General features: G+C 35.0%; 1 protein-coding gene across 2 annotated transcripts in view; it reads right to left on the bottom strand.

Annotated features, from left to right (window-relative positions):
* Positions 1-253: 253 nt before the first annotated feature.
* TMPRSS11A (transmembrane serine protease 11A) overlaps positions 254-20,892 on the bottom strand; it is a 52,491-nt gene continuing 31,852 nt past the window's right edge. The window contains exons 4-10 of one of the 2 annotated variants that reach the window (XM_039844957.1): positions 17,240-17,307; positions 15,135-15,295; positions 11,442-11,480; positions 9,437-9,608; positions 6,300-6,559; positions 2,848-2,990; positions 254-1,063 (exon numbers count right to left, since the gene is read on the bottom strand). In XM_039844957.1, coding sequence (XP_039700891.1) covers positions 902-1,063; positions 2,848-2,990; positions 6,300-6,559; positions 9,437-9,608; positions 11,442-11,480; positions 15,135-15,295; positions 17,240-17,307 — 1,005 coding nt within the window. In that variant the 3' untranslated portion in view covers positions 254-901. The remainder of the gene's footprint in view (positions 1,064-2,847; positions 2,991-6,299; positions 6,560-9,436; positions 9,609-11,441; positions 11,481-15,134; positions 15,296-17,239; positions 17,308-20,892) is intronic. The other variant, XM_039844958.1, reaches the window with a different exon arrangement.

Below are 20,892 nucleotides of genomic sequence, written 5' to 3' on the forward strand. Positions count from 1 at the left end.
CTCACAATAATAATGTACAAAGCCACCCCTTGGTGGTCAAAACATGTAAATTCATCTATAAAGTGCCAATTTTTTTGTGCCATTGTTTTGAAACTACTCAAGAGGTTATCATCACCTTCCCCCCAATTTTTTTTTTAACAAAAATACACTTTTGATTAGCTAATTACTATATATACTCGTTCTTCTATCAGGCTTTCTCTGGGCATATCTGTAGGGTAGGGATACCTGCGTGGTTGCGTGGGCGCACGTGTGTGTGTGTGTGTGTGTGTGTGTGTGTGTGTGTTTGTGTTTATGTGTGTTAAAATATCACCAAGACATTGGGGAGCTTTCATAAGAGAAAAAGGTTAGAAGATCTCTGGCTTAATTTATCATCATATTTTGTTTCCTAGATAAAACTTTCTTTTCAAGGATCCCTCCAGTGGGTTTATAAATAGAACATTTATTTCTTATGGTATAAATCTCTTTGGAAGAATAAGGAAAAGCGGGGGGGGAGTATTTGTGAGCTGTGGAAAAATGATAGGAAATTATGTGGTAGTTTCCTGAACTCTTTGAGAGTTTGAAATTATTCTAAGAGAATGACCCTGAAAAAGATATTCTCAAAATCTCATGGATTATCTTCAAAAAATTGCATTGTTCCTCTTTTATATTCTATCTTGCATGATTTAAACATCTGAGTATTTCTGCTGTATTTTTCAGGCTAGGCTAAACTGACCCACTACTTTACAAATTTAATTCCTTACAAATTGGCTATGATTAAAATGATTCTAAAATAAACCATGTCATGTTTATGTTGCTAGGTCCAGTCATTTAATCTCACTTCATTAAACTATTTCCATCCACTGAATATTTGGATTCTCATACATGTATGGCCTGCATACAGATGTTTAAATTTTATAGTGAATTAGAGGCCTGTTTTTGAAGCAATCCAGTTTCGATAATAAGCCACCTTTGTGTAGACTCCAGGTTTGTTCTCTTGACCACAGTTATCACCCCAGCTCACAATTCCAATGAGATACCAGGTATCTTTAAGATCCTTTATGACTAAAGGTCCCCCAGAATCACCCTGAAAATAAAAAAATAATAAAAAAGAAATAAAATTAGCTAAATATAAAGCTTATTACTTGAGATATTTTGATGAACCACATATTTTGTTATTAGACACCTATATGGATTGCCAATTATAATTAGTTGAAACATGGATCTCAAAAGATATAAAGCCTTAAAAATCAATTTTCAGATTTTAATTTTTTATTTTTTCTGCTTTATTGATGTATAATTGGCAAATAAAATTGTATATATTTGAAGCATACGATGTGATGATTTGACATATTGTATTTTATGGAAACGATTACTACCACCAGGTTAATTAACATATTCATCCCTCATATAGTTACTGTGTGTGTGTGTGTGTGTGTGTGTGTGTGTGTGTGTGTGTGAGAGAGAGAGAGAGAGAGTTGAGAATGCTTAAGGTCTGCTGTTAGCAAATTTCAAGTATACAACACAAAAGTCAAGCTGATGTTGGTTTTCTTCTAAGTAGGGTGCTTGGACTTCAGTTTTCTCAGACAAACAGCCCCACATCATGTTTCCCAGTTATAATCTCTATATTCCTGTCTTGGACCCCTGTGTCTGAGTCCCTCAATAATTTCCTTACTTTTTCCACGAATCCAGCTTTTCCTTATTACTCACTTGCACAGTTGTGGGTAGGAATCTTACTTCTACTCCCCAACTCAGTGATGTGTCTTTACGAATATCAATCCTTCTTGAGGCTTAGCATTAATCTCATCATTCGTCTAGATTCCCATATTGTGTCTGCTCCTAGTTCCTGTCACCACCTTCCACTTGTCCTTTGTGGCATGGAACTCTCTTTGGATTCCCTGACTTCTAGCTGCCTTCCTCCTTGTTCTTGACAACTGAGGCTAGATGTGTATCAGATCCTGCTTTTGCTCAGCCTACATACTACATATAGCGGTATGTAGCATACCTTTTGCTGACAGGTTGCCCATATTGTGTAATTTGTAGGACTCTGGGCAGGGCCTGCTGCCACCTGTTATCAATACCATTTCCATCATTCATCATATAGAATCTCCTCCTTGGAGTTTTCAAGGATCTCATGTTATAAAGCAAGTACCTCCAGGAAGATATGCACTTTTATACCTTTGTCAGAAAATATACATGCAGGACAGATACTAGATGACAGAAGAGGACACTGGAAAGGGCACTAGATATTCATAACATGGACCGATCCATCTTCTCAGCATTAATTACTTCTTACCTCTCATCTTCCTTATCCTGAGACGCAGCCAAATTACCTGGAGCTCCCTCAAATACAAATTATAATTTCATACCCTCATAACTATGGCTCTGCGCTTTCTCTTTTCTATAATATTCTTTTCTTATTCTCTAACTAGAACAGTACTATTTATCTTTCAGGCCTCATTTAAGTATGATTCCTCTGATACTTGCTTTAGCCTACAAATGTTCCCTTCAAGCTAAAAATATTTGTTTTAATTATATCATTTATAGCATCACATCATAGTTCATTGTTCATGATTATTTCCTTTCTAGATGTGAGCCCTTTAAGGAAAGGGAGTTTTATTAACCTTTGGACTTCTGATATTAAGAAAATTTAATTTTATTGGTTAGTTTACTTGATAGTGTCGAAAAAGCTCTTTGCTTATTTCCTTTCGCTTAAAAAACATGAACAATATGTTTGCATTGTAAAATTTGCATTTAGAAATTTTTGAACTAACAAAATATCTGTATTCTGTACTAGTAAAAGCTCATAAACTATTTCTTAAGCCAGATAAAATTTTTTTGAGTTAATACCAAAATAATCTCTTAACCTACCCTGCAGGCATCATAAATGCCTTCCAGATATCCAGCACAAAACATTCCAAATTTTATGTCATTGCCATATACATGTGGTTGCTTGCACACATCATCACTTATGATCTTGAGTCTGGCTTCTCGAAGATCATTTTGAGATTCCCCTTAAGGAAAAAAACAAAGTAATTTTAGTGGTTACAATCAGTGTCTTTAGCTAGAATGAAGTAAACAAATCTTTTTCTAATCTTTTTCACACTAAAATTGTCAATGCAGAATGAGATTACTATAAGCAGTTTTCAGAGAAAAAATTTCTGTTTAAAATCTGGCATATTTAAATAATTTTTATCCTTATCACATTTTTATAACTATCTATATTAATAAAAATATTTGTTTCTTTTTCTGAAAAATCTTTGATCTTTAAAAACAACTAGTTTATATATTTAGGAAGGCTTTCATTTTTAAAAAATAAACTGTATTTGTGGACTCTAGGTTGTTCCCAGAAACTTTGCAGGTCTAGTTTTCTTCCTTAGCTTTATAAAATAACAGTATTATTATGTACAATTATTTTATACTTTATATTTATGAAGTATTTTTACCTGTAAAATAACATTTAAAGGCAATATTTTATTATTTATGTATTATAAGTTTGAAACTCCAGATTATAAACTAGATCCTGAGTTGTAGAAACCAATATTATGACAAGAAGACAACTGCCTATGGTGGAAACTAAGAATATCACAAGCATTCACAGATTCTTTATATCAAACCACGCCCTTGTTGGGAAACTGACACTGTAGTAGATAGAATTCTGAGATGATTCCCAGGATTCCTTTGTAGAGTTATACTCACAGTATAATGGATGTCATTCTTATGATTAAGTTATGTTATTATACACAGGTAAGGGAATTTTACTGGTGTAATTAAGATCCAATCAATCTGACACTGAGTTCATCAAAAGGGAAATTGTCCAAGGTGGACTTGACCTAATTAGGAGAGCCCTTTTAAAAAGGGCTTAGGTCGTCCCTAAGTTCAGAGACATTTTCCTAAAGGCATTGAAGAAGAAAGCTGCCACGAGTTCTACAGCCGTAAGAAAATTTCACCACAACCAGTGAGCCTGGAAGAGAACCCAGAGCCTCAGATAAGACTACAACCTTGGTTGATACCTTGATTGTTTTCTGAAATAAATCCTGGAAATCCTCAAACTGTTTCTCATCTATTATGGAAATGCTTAATGACATTTCTCATAAAATATTGATCTTTTTTTCAAAGAATTAGATTTGTATTTCATTAATTTTCTCTATTGTTTTCTTGTTTTTGATTTTATTCATTTCTGCTCTTATTTCCTTCCTTCTGCTTCTTTTAGATTTATTTTGCTCCTCTCTCCTAGTTTTGTAAAGTAGGAACTTGGATTACTGATTTGAGAACTTTCTTTTTTTCTAATGCATGCATTTGCTATAAATTTCCCTTTCTGTACTGTTTTAGCTGCATCCTGAATATACTGACACGTTGTTTTTTAAATTTTCAATCAGTTCTATGTGTACTTAACATTTTCTTCAAGACTTCCTCTTTGACCCGTGAATTATTTAGAAGTGTGTTTTTTAATCTCTAAGTATTTGGAGATTTTCCTATTATCTTTCTGTTACTGGTTTCTAGATTGATTCTGTTATAAACAGAGAGAATGCTATCTTTGATTTCAATTCTTTTAAATATGTTGAGGATTATTTTAGGGACCTAGATATTGTCTACTTTAGTGAACATTCCATAGATGTTTGAGATAAGTGGGTTTTCTGTTCATGATACTGTTCTATCCTTGCCAGGTTCTGTTGCTACTCAAGAAGTGTTATGGCAGGTACATTTCTGTGCCAGCCTCAAACTCCAGGGCAGAAACATTTCTTTCTACCAAGCCAAAGAGAATCTGAGATGCCCCTCCCATCATTGCGAAGCAGAGAATGCAAACTTTATCTTAGGAGAAAACTCATCATAGAGAGTACAGACATAGAGTTGTCAGGCCTATAGCTGTACTCAGCCACACCTGGAATTAATAAACTATGGATAATAATTTCCATGATTTTTAACATAGTCTTAAAGCAACACATATCTTAGTTTGTATAATATGGAATAAACCACATGGGCCATCTGGAGAAACTTTAGAGACCATCACATCTATTCTTGGCCATATTAGTGAAAGGTATTCCTAAGTTCCTTAGTGGAGACTGAGAATTAAGAGTTTATTCTTTAGAGTTTATTGTATATAAATAAATTGTATAGAGCTCTGTGAATGGATCTTGCCATTCTCAGAAAGCCCTTTCTTATCTTCTTAAGCCAGAGTTAAAGAAACCCTCTTGCTGTTGTATATGGATGTACCCGGACCAGATTTTAGAATCCAGAGTGTGTCTCACTAAACATGCACCCAAAACATTAAAAAATAAAATCATTTTTACTTTTTTATGAGATTAAATTAGTATATCAAGTTAAATCATCTTAAAGAGGGCAATAGAAGCTCTATTAGGGACAATTTATCTCTACATAGTATTCTTATTCTGATCTTTTAAATTAGCCTCTTTAGTTCTGAAGCGGATTCGGGGGCAAGTGGAGATTGTGGCTGAGCAGAGGAAAAACTTGTGAGGTGATTGAAAAAAGTGAAAATGAATGATAGAACAAACTAAGGGGTGGCGGAGATGAAAAGGATAGAGGAGGCTCACAGAGATAGGGCTCAAAGTGAAAGAGTCTTGGAGTGAAGGTGGGCATGAAGATTACAACATATCTGATGTATACCTGACATTGTGTAGAGAGTAGCACATAAAATAGGTTTTAGTGGTGCTGAAGGAACATTCAATTTTTTTATGTCTTCCTTGAAGCCAACCCTTTTAAAACTTCCTCTCCCTCATTTGATGTGATTCTGACTAGGTTGTCAATCACACACCTGCTTTTCTTGGTATAAACATAGGCATATTGGAGTTAGCCAGTCAATCTGGGTGCTCCTGGACACAAGCCAGGCCAAAAGAGACCTTTTCAGGGATTAATGTAGATTCTGGCTAAGAGAGGGACATATTCTTTCTTGGCATCTACTAGGTGAAGATGATGTAAATCCTGAGCTGTTCTTGGCCACTTTTGCCACTATGTGGAACTAGCATCCCTCCATATGAGGGGACCCAGGGAAAAACAGAACCAGGAAATGGAATGACTCAAAGATTCAGAGCCTGATGACAATATTAGAATTCCTGAATCCAGCTGTGTCTGAAGTTAGACTCATCTCATCTCTTAATTTCCAAATTAAAAGGGCAAAATTTGTCATTTTATCATTATTCTTTGCTTTTGTTAATCTGAGTTGAGTTTCTCTCACTTGAAAAACAAGAACCCTAACTAATCCAACCAGGTTGTGTGGAAATGGCTAGCAGGATAATATTGATGGAGATAAATCGTTCTGCCCTAAATAAAGCTTAGTACTCTGCAATCCTTTCTGAGATACCCACCACCATAGAAAAGTGCTCCAAATCCTGTGATATAGACAGTTGAATTTGGTCGGAAGGATGCAGAGGGTTCTGGCAAACAAACCCGGCGGATGTCATCGGAAAAGGTGACTCTGGGAGAGATCTGCACGACAGCAATGTCGTATTCTCTTGCTGGAGAGTGATAACGTTCATGAATGATAATTCTTTTGACATTTCTTTTCATTAATGGAGGATTGATTGTTGTTCCAAAGCTAACAGTCCACTGATGTGGATTTGGATTCCTGGAAAAGGTTAGAAATGAACAGACTATATGAACTATGCTATAATAATTGTATGTAGGCCAATAAAATAGAAAATCCTGAAAATACTTGGTTGCAATGATAGCTTTCTTTGACTATTTAAATACAGTGTACTACTACTGTTTTGAAAGATAAAACATAAACAAACAGCATCTGAGAAATGATTCTGATACAGAATTATTAAATTTTAGAACTGTAAAGCACACAAAATATTCATTTATCTCTTCAGCAGATATTTGTTGAACATCTATGTGCTGAGCCTCATTCAAAGTGCTGGGGATAAAGTGGTGAATAAAACAGAAAATGTTTCTGCTGGTGGGAGTATTAGATTCCAATGAAAGAAAATGAATGAAACAAATTAACAAATAGATAAATGACTTCAAATAGTGATAAAGGCTATGAATAAAATAGATTAGGTTGATGGAATAGAGTACTAGTGAGTAGTTAGGGAAGGCTCATTTGAAAATATGACATTTGTGCAACATACATGGTTTATGAGGAGTCAGCTGTGAGAAGATAGGGAGACAAAACTTCCAGACAAACTTCCCAAGGCCTTAGACCAGATGGGCTGCAGTTCAAGACACAAGGGAAGACTGGTAGGGGATAAGGTTGGATAGGTGGGCGTAGACCAGATTTTAGAGTGTCTTATAGGTCATGAATAAAGTGCTTAGATTTTATTCAAGTGATATGGAAATTCACTGGATGACTTTAAGATGAGAGTTATGTAGTCCCATTTATATTATAAAAAATCATGTTGATTCTTTCTGGGGAATAGGTTGTTGGAGGGTAAGAGTGGATGAGGTAAAAGCTATCAGAAGTCCTGTGAGAGATGGTTAATTGTTTGTGTCTTCTAGCTTGTGGGCTTGAGCAACAGGTACATTATGTATGTATGGGGATTGAAAAGGTCATCTAGTAATGAAAGATCATCTAGTGAAGCCTGTGTTTTATACTAAAGAAAAATAAGGCTTAAGTAAATTAAACTATTTGCCCAGTATCACTTGTCAACTTGCCTCTCTGTTCTTTTTAAAGAACACGGTTTCCCATCAAAATCTTTATTAATAGCAAGAGTAATGTTTCTTCACTAATTAATTAAACATAATCCATGAGGGATAAACAAATAAACAGATACTTCCAATATACACTTGTTTTTCAACCTAATTATTTCTTCAGACCTTTAGTCATAGAAAGAAGCACATAAACAAATAATGGGATATATATGCAGTCTGACAGCTGTTAATTGTTTTGAGATTATTATTATTTTTAAGGCAATTTAAAATTTTGGTTTTATACACAATTTTAATATGTAAAAATAATGAGTAAAGCTAAATAAAGATTGGTTTAGAAATACAATTGTTATACATATATTGACATTTTTGTTTATAAATCAGTCTTTTGTGAATTTTATTGGCATAAATCTGCTCCTTCAACTTAACCAGACCTAGATGAACTTAACCTAAATCAAGTATTTTGAACTTGGAAATGCAAGGGACAGACCTTGAATTGTTTATACTCAAATGGGAGTGATCATTCTGACACTTTCCAACAATGATCTGAAACTGTTTAATACAGCTTGTATTTATTACGTTTGCAGATGATAAACAGTAGAGGAATACCTTATATTAGAGATGTTAAGTGAAGATTATGAATAAACTTTCTAAATTTTTAACGTGGGCCCAAATTAATAACATGCAATTTAATGATGATAAATATAAAACAGTAATTTAGATCTTCAAATAATTGTAAACATTCAAAGATGTGACACCTGCTCTGAAAACCATCCCTATTAAAAGGATCTGGGAATTTTGTTGATTATTAGTTTAAAAAACTAATCATGTACTGAGGTCTCTGAAAGTATTAATTCAATATTAGACTGCAATAATATCAAATAATTCTCAGAGTAGGAAAGGCCATAAAAAGTCATTTAGTCCTCTCACTGATCCAATGCTTGAAAGGTAGACTTGCCATGAGGAAGATATATTCTTGTGTTCAACTTCATCATCTCCTAGCATTGTGACCTTGGGCAAGTTACTTAACTTTTCTCACTTCCCTCAGTGAAAAGAGGCCTACCAAGCAAGCAGGTGTAAGAATCATATGAACCAAATCTTAAGCACCTAACCAAATATTTGTAGCATACTGGAGCTTAATATATGGGAGTAGTTGTTATAAGAATACTCTCAAGTGAGGATTGTCTGTGCTTGAACCCTTCTGCAGATGAAGACTTCTTTGCTTTAGAGTCCCTTTCTTCACCTTGGAATCCCTTTCATCTTTGTGCAGCTCTATTGAGAAGTTCTTTGATTCCTTAATTCTCTTCAGATATATGAATATAACTATGTACCGTCTCTACCGGAGCTTTTTCAGGATAAAATTTTTGTCTCCTAGGACAGTGTTTCTCAAGCTCTAATGTATACACAAAGAACCTGGAGTGCCTGATTAAATGCAGCTCCTGATTCTGTAGGCTGGAAATAGGGCTTGATATTCTTGGATTTCAAACCAATTCCCTGATAATATGAATACTGCTGGTCTTTGAGTGGCAAGACTGTATGTTTAAGAAATGAATCATTATGTATGTTATTAGTCAATATTTTCTGTTAGAATGACTTCTGCTTCCTTACACAATTTTTTTTTACTTAGAACTCTGAGGACTCAATCAGTGAATACTAGGATAATCACTACTGTCCCTACTAACTTTCCAAATGAAAATAAGTATGCAGATGTAACATTGTTTTAGTAAAGAATCTGAAAGAAGTTTTTTCATCTTATTTCAGTAATATTTGAGGTCATTGACGATAACTCAGAACATAATAAAACTCAGAGATTTTTTTAGCAGTAGTGGGGTCCAACTTAAGTTCAATAACTTACTTCTTAAAGCAGTGCGCTGCAGTGACAAGCCACGTATTACTAATTAAAGTGGCTCCACACTGATGTATGTTATTACTCTGAAGGGACGCTTGCCAAGGCCAGGCAGCCTTGGCTGCAATATCTCCGGACATTATTCTGTTGACTATTAACGGAACAACTCGTTTACCACAACCTGAAAGAGATAAGATTATTAAGTATAAAAAATGTCTCTGTAATCTTTGATACGAAGAACCTAATAGGGTACTGCAATTCAATATTTGCATCTATCATTATATAAAGATGTAAAATAGTAATATCTATCCTCTGTATTTTTTGATATGTTGAAGTTTTGTGCACTCCCTATAGATGTGGAATATATTACGCACTAAAGCTGCATTAAACTGCAAAGGATTGACACACTATGAAGTGTGTATCCTAAGGACTTGTGAAGTCAATTATCTAGATATCCTAGGAGCTCCTACTAAAATCATTTCCTAGTTTTTAGGAGATCCCAGTGTTACTTTGACATGTAGTTCTCACCTGAAGACCTGACCAGACAAGTAATTCCCTATCTGTCAGAACAACTTCTTCCATATATTTTTCTGAGTGTCCAGTTCCTAAGGTGTTCATGGGTTAATATATCATGACCAATTTTTCACTCTTCAGGATGTGTGGTTCCATGTTTCCATATAAACATTACATTTGCTATTGCTGGGAATAAATATGTACTCTGTTATGTACCTCATATCAGAGATTAATTTGCTGTTTAGGGTTCCTGCTAAGAATTAACCCTGTGTACTAATAAAGACAATATGGTAGATTCAGTTCTTATTCCAACTAATTATCAAAAAAGAAAATTCATTTTACTAGTATTGATTATATCTTAGCTGTGGCTAGTCATTTTAGTGATCTCCATCACTCTGCCATTATCCTAGTTCAGACCACCATTTTCCTCATTTAGAGGATAGCAACAGCTTCCCAGTTTAGTTTATCTCCCAGCCTCTAGTCTTGTTTCTTCAACCCATTCTCCAAAAAACAGTGATTTTTCTGATAGGTGTAAAACCCATTATTGATTTGTCACTGTCCTTCAAATAAAGTTGAAATGCTTCAGCATAGTTCTAGTCCTTGATCCGTATTAATCATACCCCTTTCCCATATCCCTAACTCTCATTCTACGTTCCAGCCACACGAACATTTTGCAGTTACAAGAAATAACCATGTTATTTCAGAATACATTTTTACATATTGCGCTTCCTGCCCAGGACACCTATCCCACCTGCCACTTGACTCATGGCCATTCCTCTTTGCTGTCTTGGGGATCATTTTCTGACATGAAAGAATGAGGTTAGCTGACTCTGTGATTGACTCTCATAGCAGGGTGCACTTTCTCTGTCATAGCATTTATCACATTATTTTTAACATTTCTTGATTTATTTATGTCTCTTCCTGCCTTCAAACTCAATTTTAGAATAGGATCATGTCTTATTCACAATAGTATTCATTTTCTGTCTCTGGGTAGATGTTAAAAAGATATTTGTTGAAAGAATGAATGAATGAATGAATGAGTAAATGAATAAAAATGTATAGTGTGGTGTATTTGTAAGACACAGCCACAATGACATAAGGTGGAGCTTCTGTCAACCATGTAGATGAAATATATTAAGTAAATTTTATAGATCAGTTACAGATAATGGGTCTATCTCCTCCCCATTTATCACTGTCTCATTTTATTTCTCAGCAGAAGGCACATTTCATAATATTTAAAAAATTATAAAAGCAAGTCCATTTATTCCAAACCAGAAATATATAATTTCTTCAAATCACCCCCAAATTTCAATCATGTAAATGTTTTTCTTGAACATGAGAAAAGGTTGTTCTCAGAAAAGTATCTCCATCTATTGCTCAATTGTTCTTTTCTTCCAAAGAAAATGTGGGACATGGGTGGGAAATTAGGAGCTACTATTTGAAGATATCATCCTTTCTGATATGGGAATTGAACTTGTTTTTACAAGCTAACTAGACTTACATGCTTGGACAGTTAGCTTCCCTGTTGATGAGCTCATTGCTGAAAAACAAAATAGAACAAAGAATGATAATTTGATATTCTCCTGGTTGGCCTCAGTGACCTGAAATTATCAGAGAGTACTGAACTGTATACGGATTCTAGGCAGTTGAGCATATACATCAGTCAGGAGAATGGCTACCTGATATAGGATATGTGAACAATTTTTATAGAGTTATAGGCAACTTCTAATTAGGTGGATAATACCCCAAGCAGTGGATGATTAAGACACAAATAGTGAATGATTAAAACTCACAGTTTGTATTAATAAAGAATAGTGGTGTTCCAATGGTGCAGGATAGTCTTTTCAGATTTTGCCTCAGGAAATAGAGAAGGTGCAGAAGGCGGAAGCAAGTAGATGGGGTCTCAAGGCTCAAACTCAGCCTCAACCAGGACAGGTCAGCTTTTATCTCTTTAAAATCTTACATAAGCCTTTCTTCAGTCAAAAAGTTTAGCAGTGAAAAAACTTTGAAAAACTCCCACATAAACTGTATTTAAAATACTTCTAAAACACAGTTTTAAATTATCAAAATGATTTTTTCTGAATAATATAATATAGTGTGTTCGTATCCCACATCTGCTGAATATTGGTAAATGCCAATTACTGGACAGAAACTAAGACTAAATTATGTTAATTTCCGACGAAGTTAGGAATCTGATAAAGGAAGCATAAATATTTAAACTTAAGTTGGTAGAAGGTTGCATAAAGACTGTGATAATTTTCAAGATAAAATGGCTTACTGAAAAGAATAAGGATAAACTATTTTACTGATTTCTACCAGTGCCATGTTTCTCAGATTCATGTTTTCTGCATCTAACTTCCCATTGCGCAAAATAAGAATGTCTTTCTACTCACTTGGGAAACTAGTGATGATAAACTCTGCAAAGTGGGAGTTTTGAAAATATTGAATTCAAGGATACGCCTCAAGGCATGCCCAAATGATTATATGATGAAGAATCAATTTCTCATGACAGATTCTCAATGCTTACTGTATGTAAGGAACTCAATTTTCTCTCAAATGTAGTTTTAAGGTAGTAAATTTCTTGTTTTATTTAAAAAAAACTAATTTAATATGCCTCATATTGGTAATGCACTAAGATTGAAAATAATGTAATACAATTTTTCAGTTAAAACTTCTTTAGCTTAGTTTGAGCAAAATATAAATTGCCCCTTTCCAAGAATGATACCAGGTTAAGAATAATGGTTGTAAGAATAATTGGATTTTTAAGAGTTGAATTTTTAGGGAAAATGGTTACACCTGGAGGTAAACTACCCATACAGAAGTAACTAGCATTTGAAGAGTTCTAGTTTTGACCAAATATTTTTTCTTTCCACATCTAGGAGATAAAAGAAATATTAACATCCCAGTCTTAAAAGTAACCTATCTCACTTCTGAGTAGGGAGTAACGTAATTAGTATTCAGGGCTCTGCATGCTATAAGTAACATGAGCAACACTGGAGCACATACCTACTGAATGTAGGCAGCGAGCTGCTCTTCCACAGCCATAGTGTTTGCAATGCAAAGATGTTGATTTTAGCTTTGCTCTGTGTTTGCAATGAAAAGATGTTGATTTTAGCTTTGCTCTGACATCTCGCATCACATGAAGGACCCACACCACACAGGTATTTGTCAAAACAAAATACAGATTTTGATAAATTATGCTAAATGTTGGGCCGCAGGGTTATTTCTAGACTAGTCTAGAATTTCAGCAGTTTTCCATTCATTGGGAGTCCTCAAAATTAAGTGTTCCTGGAGAGCAATGTTTTTGCCTTTGAGAATTGCCTTGAAGTTTCTCCTGAGGTTTCCACTAAATGGGCCTTTCCTAAGTGCTAGTAAACACTGCTCTTTTTACATTGAGAAATTTGAAAAACTTCAAGGTTCTAGCTTTTTCTACTACCAGTCAATCACTTGCATTAATGTTTTCAGGTTTCCAAAGCATATGAACAATTTATTGGATTTCTAATTGGTAAGAACCTATATGTCCTGTTGTTATACATTCTATTTTCTTGTATATCCTCATGCTATGTCTATGATTTCAAGAAGAACAAACATTGTCAATGCAATTTTAATGATGAGAAAATGGAGGCAAAGGCATGGGCCAATTACTTGGGTGGTCCTGCAGTGACTCAGTGGAGTGAGAATTAATCAGGCAACTCTCAAATCAGGTTCTTCAACAGCACATCCTGCCCTTTAATCTACTACACTGTTAAAATAAACTGCAGCTTACAAAATGAGCCTGCAAGAAACAAAAAGGCCAGGCATCCTATGACCATTTCATGCTTTATTTCTGGTTTCAGATATCTCAGGCTTTTACATTCCCAGCAAATTAACAGGTTATTGGAAATTACATAGAACATATCACGTAACTTACCAGAATTGCCACAATTTCACAACTTTGATTCATCTGTTTCCTCACCTAACAAAGAAGGTAGCTTAAGCCCTTGATAGATTCTTCCCTCGAGTTGGGAGAGGTCCTTAGCTTTATTCCTTGAGTAGCTAACTCTTTGTCACATCAGAAAATTCCTGCCCATCCCATTTCCTCAGATTTTCACTTCCTGGTCAGGATTCATTTTGAAGAGTCAGCCAGACCCTTACAAGGGTAGGGCATCCTGTTTCACATCTGATATTAATCATTCTGATTCTATTCTGTGACTCTAAGTGTGGTGTCCATTGGAATTTGTACAGGAAATCTGCACCTATCTGCTGAAAGTCGATGCTTGTGGAAGCAACTTAATGTACAAACGTAAACAGGTTTCTGTCTAGCTGGACTCCTCAGAGTCTTTAATATGCTAATATAAAGAATGGATTTCTAAGAGATGAATATCATAGATAGAATTTCTAAAACATGTTTGACCACAGATCCTTTTTAAATAGAGCCTCTCAAGAAATTAGAGATCTAGATTTGATCTTATCTCCTTTTAATTATTAGAGTCCTTACCTTTTTTGACTTTCTTTCACATCTATAAAAGTAAATTTGCCTACTTCATGGGAATCTAAAAATCAGATGCTGCATGTAAAGGGCATAAAGAAGGGCCTCGATAAAAGTCAATTCTCTTTTTTCAGTGGAGTGATAAGGATATAATGATTCCAATATTTTTTTTCTAAGTTAGTGATTTTTAAAGCATTACTTGTAAGATGGTTTAAGTGGCTCCAAAGTTGGAGCAGGCACCCTATGACCATTGCCCCAAGTGCCCAGAGGAAAAAAAGTTAAAAATTTTATAATTTCATTATATACAGAAACTATCCATATTTTAAAAAGGCAACGCATGAGTATATGGTCCCACATATACAGAAACTATCCATATTTTAAAAAGGCAACACATGAGTATATGGTTTTAGGAAGGTCCCACACAGAAAAGAAGTTGTTGCTAAACGCTTGGAATTTTCACTTGCTTAGTTATGGAGGTAAAAGTTGCCTTTGTTTTGGGATGAGTACTAGTCAATTTCTACAGGACAAACTACTTGACAACTAACTTCAGACATGCTTTCTTCAGAGAATAATAAAACCTTGAAATGTCACTTTTTTAACTTGAAATTTTCTTTCATTTAAATTCTTGCTAATGTTTAGAAAGGAAATATGGCATTTAAGTTTAAGATTAGACATAAAATGAACCTAATAGAGAACTTCACATCACAGAGAAAGATGCCTACTTACCATTAACTTGAACTGATGAGGCATTTATGGACGAGGCTCTTATGTTCCTTATCTTCTGAATAAAGATGCTATGGATTTTCTTCTTCCTTACTTCCCTTTGCTCAGCAGAGGGGAACTGGAATACCATGATGACATCTGCTTTTATACCCTCTTCCTCTGGACTATGAGACACAAGAGAAAGATGCTTATTCAAAGAATACATCTGGTATCATCTTACAATCTTTGTATTTTCTTCCCCCGGATTATGCTTCAGTTACTGAAAGTGTCAAGGGCTAATCTTCTCACACTGACACCCTTTTATATGTCACTCTCTGACCTAAGATCATTTTCATATGTTCCCTCTTCAAGTTTTCATAATGTTTTGAGTGCATTTTCCCCATTAATTCGAATGCTTTTTATAGCAGTTGGGTAAGACTCAGACATCAAAAATTATCACTGAAATTATAAACTCTGAAAATTGGAAGAAATTTTAGTGATCTCTTTGGCCAATCACTCATGTATCTGATACTTGAATCACTTCTACAGCATCCATGACTCTAACCCCAGCACAGTAATTAAAATAATGAGAAATTTACTTCCTTAAAGAGTCTTAATTCTCTTTGGTCAGCTCTGATTTTAAGAGAGTTCTTCATTTTGATTTGAAATATGTCTTCTTATATCATACATTCATTAAGCTTAGGTCTATCAGTTGGGACATAACATAAAACATCAATTCCCTCTTCCACATAAAATATTTGAAGACAGTGATAGTGTGGTCCCTGATATCTTCTACAGATTAAACATGTCCAGATCCTTGAACTTCTTTCATATAAACAGATTCAATTCCCTTTACCTGAGACGCTGAATTTTTATATACTCTAAAAATAGGAAAACAAAACAATTAAAGGATTTAAAAAAAATTGAAGCCTATTTATTGATCTGCCATGTCTCTTATTTTTAGATTCAAGTTCTAAAAAGCACTAAAGTCCTCATTTCCTGAATCTTTTGACCAAAAAATAAAATAAAATAAAATAATAATAATAATAATCAATTCCAAGGCATTTTTACATACTATGGTCCATGTAGACTCTGGATATAAAAATATCAATAATCAGAACTTTATATCAAATTGGCAAACATATTCCAAGTCATTTTCCCTCTTAAATCATAGAGAGAACATCGTTTACCAGGTGGAATTCCTCTGCACCAACACAAAAACTTACATAGTGATAATGGCTATAAATTCAAAGAAGTTCATAAGATTATGATAATGTTATGGCATATCAGAGTCTGAAAATAGAAGGTGTGAAATTTAGAAAGTTTCAGCAAATATGTGCTTTTTATTTCCTAAATGTTATAGAATTTATCTAATTTGGATAAATTATATTTAAAAAGCCTTCTGGAGGTCAGTAGTTACTCAGTAAGGATGAAAGGAACTTGGAGTAGGTCTGCCAATAGACATTAGTCTATTGGTTAAAAAAAGTGATTAATATTTCCTTCAAATAAATCTGTTTGAATATATTCATTTTCTTAAAGAAGATGAGTCATATAGGCCCAATAGGTTTGCACCTATTACATATGTGTTCTGCTACGTGCTTTCCAAATAACACAGTTGAAACCTATGAGCAATTTCTGCAACTGATATGAGTCTTGACTCTCTACCACAACAAAAAGAAAATTTATTAAAACAGAAACTTTATTTTTTTGTTTAGAATGCCTCTGTCACTAGGGCTTCACTACAGGTAAAACTTATGATCCCATAGTGTAGTCAACTTTGCCTTCTAAATATTTTTGAAATGATATGGCTGGCAAAAGAATACAACTTGGTGCCTGCAGTGACATGCTCCTGGGTTTTCCCCAGACCACAGAATCTGGTAGTTCTGGGCCTTGCAATCAGTTGATGAAGTTTGAATCCTGGTTCTGTCACTTGGAGAAACTGTCATTTGGGGAACTTTGAACATATCATTTCACTTCCTTGGGTCTTAGTTTTCTCCTTTATGAAATGGTGGCCAACCCTAGAGTGAGACTGTTGTAGAGCCCAGCCCATAGAGGCACACATTATATGAGGGTTCCAGTTTCCTTTGTCCTTTGAGGCTGTGACTTCACCTTTGCCCAAACATACATACGTCAGTCTGACTACTTGGTTCTTGACATAATGGTTGTTCAAGGCCGAATCTCTAAATATTTCATCCACCTGTTATTACAAGAGAGAAACTCTGTGTTAATAAGATATTTTATAATAAGAATACACCCCTGATTAAATGTTAAAGCAATAGAAAAATTTTTTTTAACATGAATAATATTATTTAAACCAGTGGTTCTTAACCCTCACAATGTGACAGAATCATTTGCAGGATTTTTTTTTTTTTTTTTTTTACTGACAGATGTTGGGCTTCCTTTCTCAGAGTTTTGGTTATAGTTGCTCCGAAGGGGACCTAGGCATTCATATTTGTAAGAATCTCCCTAGGTGATTCTAATGTGCTGGTGTAGGTATCTGGGGTAGAAGACATTTTCCTAAAATCTCATAGAAGGTAAAGCAGAAAAATTCAGAGCAGAGATGGAACCTGGAGGGAGGCCTTGAGAGGTAATGGAGAGAACTTTGGCTTAGTCCTGGGTTTGGAACCTGTTCTGCTGCTCACAAACTGGGTAACTCTGGAAAAGTACTGAACCAATATGAGCCTTAGTTTCCTGACCTGTGAAACAGATATCGATATGCTACTCATAAGGTTTCAAAGATTAAACACATATAAAATGCTGGGTATATTTTGGTAGTCAACTGCTGGTTGTTCCTTAGGCTCCATCTGTGCATTGCAGGTTTCAAATTTCTCTGCAGATCTTTGGCTTTAAATAAAGGGAAGAGGCATGAGGGACTCAGAAGAGAGCCAACAATTTTTTAATTGTTGATTGTAGGCTCTAGGGTAAATCAAGGAGGAAGAAGGAGTGAGGCAGTGTTGCAGGGTAGATTAAAGTTGTGTTACTTAGTTAATATCACCAAGGAAGGAGAAGAAACACTACCGTTTTTGGTCTATATGCATAGTTTTAATTGTCTGTCATATAGCATCATGATGCTGTGCCTCATTACACCTAGATTTTGGCCTGCAAGGTCCCCTACTGACCAGTTGGTAGCAACAGTGTCATCTGAATGCTGCCACTGCATTTCACATTTGATAGTAGATGAGCCACAGGTGCAAAAAAACATGCCCTGCATCCTTAAGGAAGGGGCAAGATGACCAACTCTCATTTTGAAAAACACAAAAGTTAAAAATAAATTGAAGGCTGTTTGGGGGATCAAAGACTTCCTTGTATTATCAGGCATTCTTGATTGCTTAACTGAGAACCAAAATATTCATGATGTTCTTTAACCCTTGCAATAACTCTGTGAAATAAGAATTTTCTTGATTTTTATTTTATTTGAAGAGGAAACTGAGACTCAGAGACATTATATGAACTTCTCTGGCATCATGTGGATAATAAATTAGGACTTAAACTTATGTCTTCCATCAGTAGGTCCATCTCTTCCCATCAATCACATAGCCTCCCTGCTAAATGTGACGTACATTTTACTTCAATTTCTTTTATAGAACACAAAGTAGTAAGTTATGAAATAACTTGTTGGCTAACTTTAAAAGATGAAGTATAAAAATTCTTAAGATGTATATTTGGTAATAGCTGTACACTTAAGATCAAAGACAGTATTTAGAAAAAAGAGAAATCACTAGTATGCAAAATATACCTTTATTTGCATTTAAATAAAGAAAGCTTAAATGGGCTAAAGAGGTGTGGGGTTTATATGCTAGAAAAAAGCTGTTTTGGAAGATATGTTTTCTCAAGAGTGACATTGTTATAATCATTTCACTTCTTGTCACCCACAGTCAGTCCTATTACTCAGTTTTCTGGGGAAATTCAAAATAAAAGTAAAGGCAAACAAAAACAACAGGGAGAAAAGTGACAAATATTAAAAAGAAGAAAAGTAAATAGCACTTGGATTTTTAAAGAAGTTTGGTATATAATTATCCTCTGAAATTTCAACCACAATTGATTCTTTGGCTCTTTGTAACTTGTTGGCAAAGGTTTTGGATTAAGTTTTTGACTCTGGATTACATCATTCATATGGCAACATGCCTGCTGGGAAGAATATCTAAATCTAGCATCAGCTCCATCTTTGAATAGTTCAGTCGTCTGGGAAGATAGAAGCTGAAATAATAACACGAGAAGAATCTAGGTAGAAGTAACTTAATTAATCAGTCATAGAAATAAATGTTTTTTCTTTACGATTCAAATTTTAGGACCCTGCCTCATTAATTAGGTCTGGGTGAGGCCTAAGATCTTCAGATGATGGGGTAGCCTGAGGAAAACACTTTGAGAAATGCTAGGGCACAGACTAGCTAGAAGTGTTCCTACACCAAAGGAATTTAAAACAGGTGGGAAAGCCAAGCAAACACAATCATAAAGTTTATTATGAGCCTCCTTTCTAGAAAACCCTAAATCATGTTCCCTTGCAGAGTAAGACCTACCTCATCAGAAACACTCTGCCAACACTTTTGGCATTCTAAATTATCAGAAGTTTCAGAGGACACTTTTTTTTTTTTTAAGCTGTGGGTTAAGTTGTTAGAAATTTGTTATTTATACTACCTAATAGAGTTAGTGACTTATGAATCTATCCTACTTCTCATCTGGGACATTTGTTGAGTTTTGTAGTTGGAGTTAGTCTTCTAACATTGAACAAAAGGCCCCATTTCTGGGTAGTACCTCTTTGATGATTTTGAAATGCTGGAATCTGCACTGAGATTAAGTTCTAAGAGGGCAATTGGAGGTCAGTTGGGTGTTTAATGAAAGAGTTAGGGAGAGGCTGTCAACTCAAACAAACAGACTCGCCCAACCATTCAGTAATCATTCCCAAATGAACTCTGTTTACACATGTCAGAAGCCTGCTTTTCACTGTCCGATGCTTCCAACTGACTCCTCTCACAGCAGTCTTCATATTCACATAGGGTGAGTTTCAGGGCTGAGAATGCAAACTTCAGATAAGTATGCTACTGAAGATAAAAAAGCAGCTTTTTCCACATCACACACCAGATGAGCTCCTGAGAATTAAAGGAACCAAAACACATCTTTAGCCCTACGTAAGGCTTAATGGATGTTGCCTTGCTATAAGGGCTGAACTCAAAGTAGAAATCGAGAGTAGAGCACAATTGCATTTGAGCTTCCCGTCAGTCAGACGTCAAAGGGTGGCACCGTCTGCCACTGATCACCCCCCTACCACGCCCCATCTTCAATACCACTGCTACCTTTCAGGCTTGGTAACACTGTTTTCAGTCATGGCCCTTCTTTTCCTGTGCACTTGTCCTTCTCAGGTATTCTTTTGGTCTATAGCATCCTCCCCCATTCTACTAACTCTGCTTTTCTGAATTACAGCTCTCCTTGAAGGCCGGTTTCAAATAATATCTTTTTGGGGGATTATTCCTTGAACCTGAGTAATCTTTTCTCCTCTTGTCTTAATTTTTCTTATCTCTCTTATGCCTTTTATTCCTTAATATAGTTACTTATGCAAGTATGTTATCTCTTCTACTAAACAGCAAACCCTTTATGGATGGGACAGTGATTCATCTTTTCACACTCTACAGTATGTAAGAATGCAGTACTTTTTTTCATTTAATGAATTAATAAAAGAAAGGGAGAATTTATCAGAAAACTTTGCATTTACCAGGATATTTTGATAAGAGTTTTTAATGAGCTGTACATTAGATTGACATCAATGCTCCTGAAGAAAAAAGAAAAT

Source organism: Pteropus medius, unplaced genomic scaffold (genome assembly GCF_902729225.1).
Source record: "Pteropus medius unplaced genomic scaffold, Ma_sr-lr_union100, whole genome shotgun sequence".
Lineage (NCBI taxonomy): Eukaryota > Metazoa > Chordata > Mammalia > Chiroptera > Pteropodidae > Pteropus > Pteropus medius.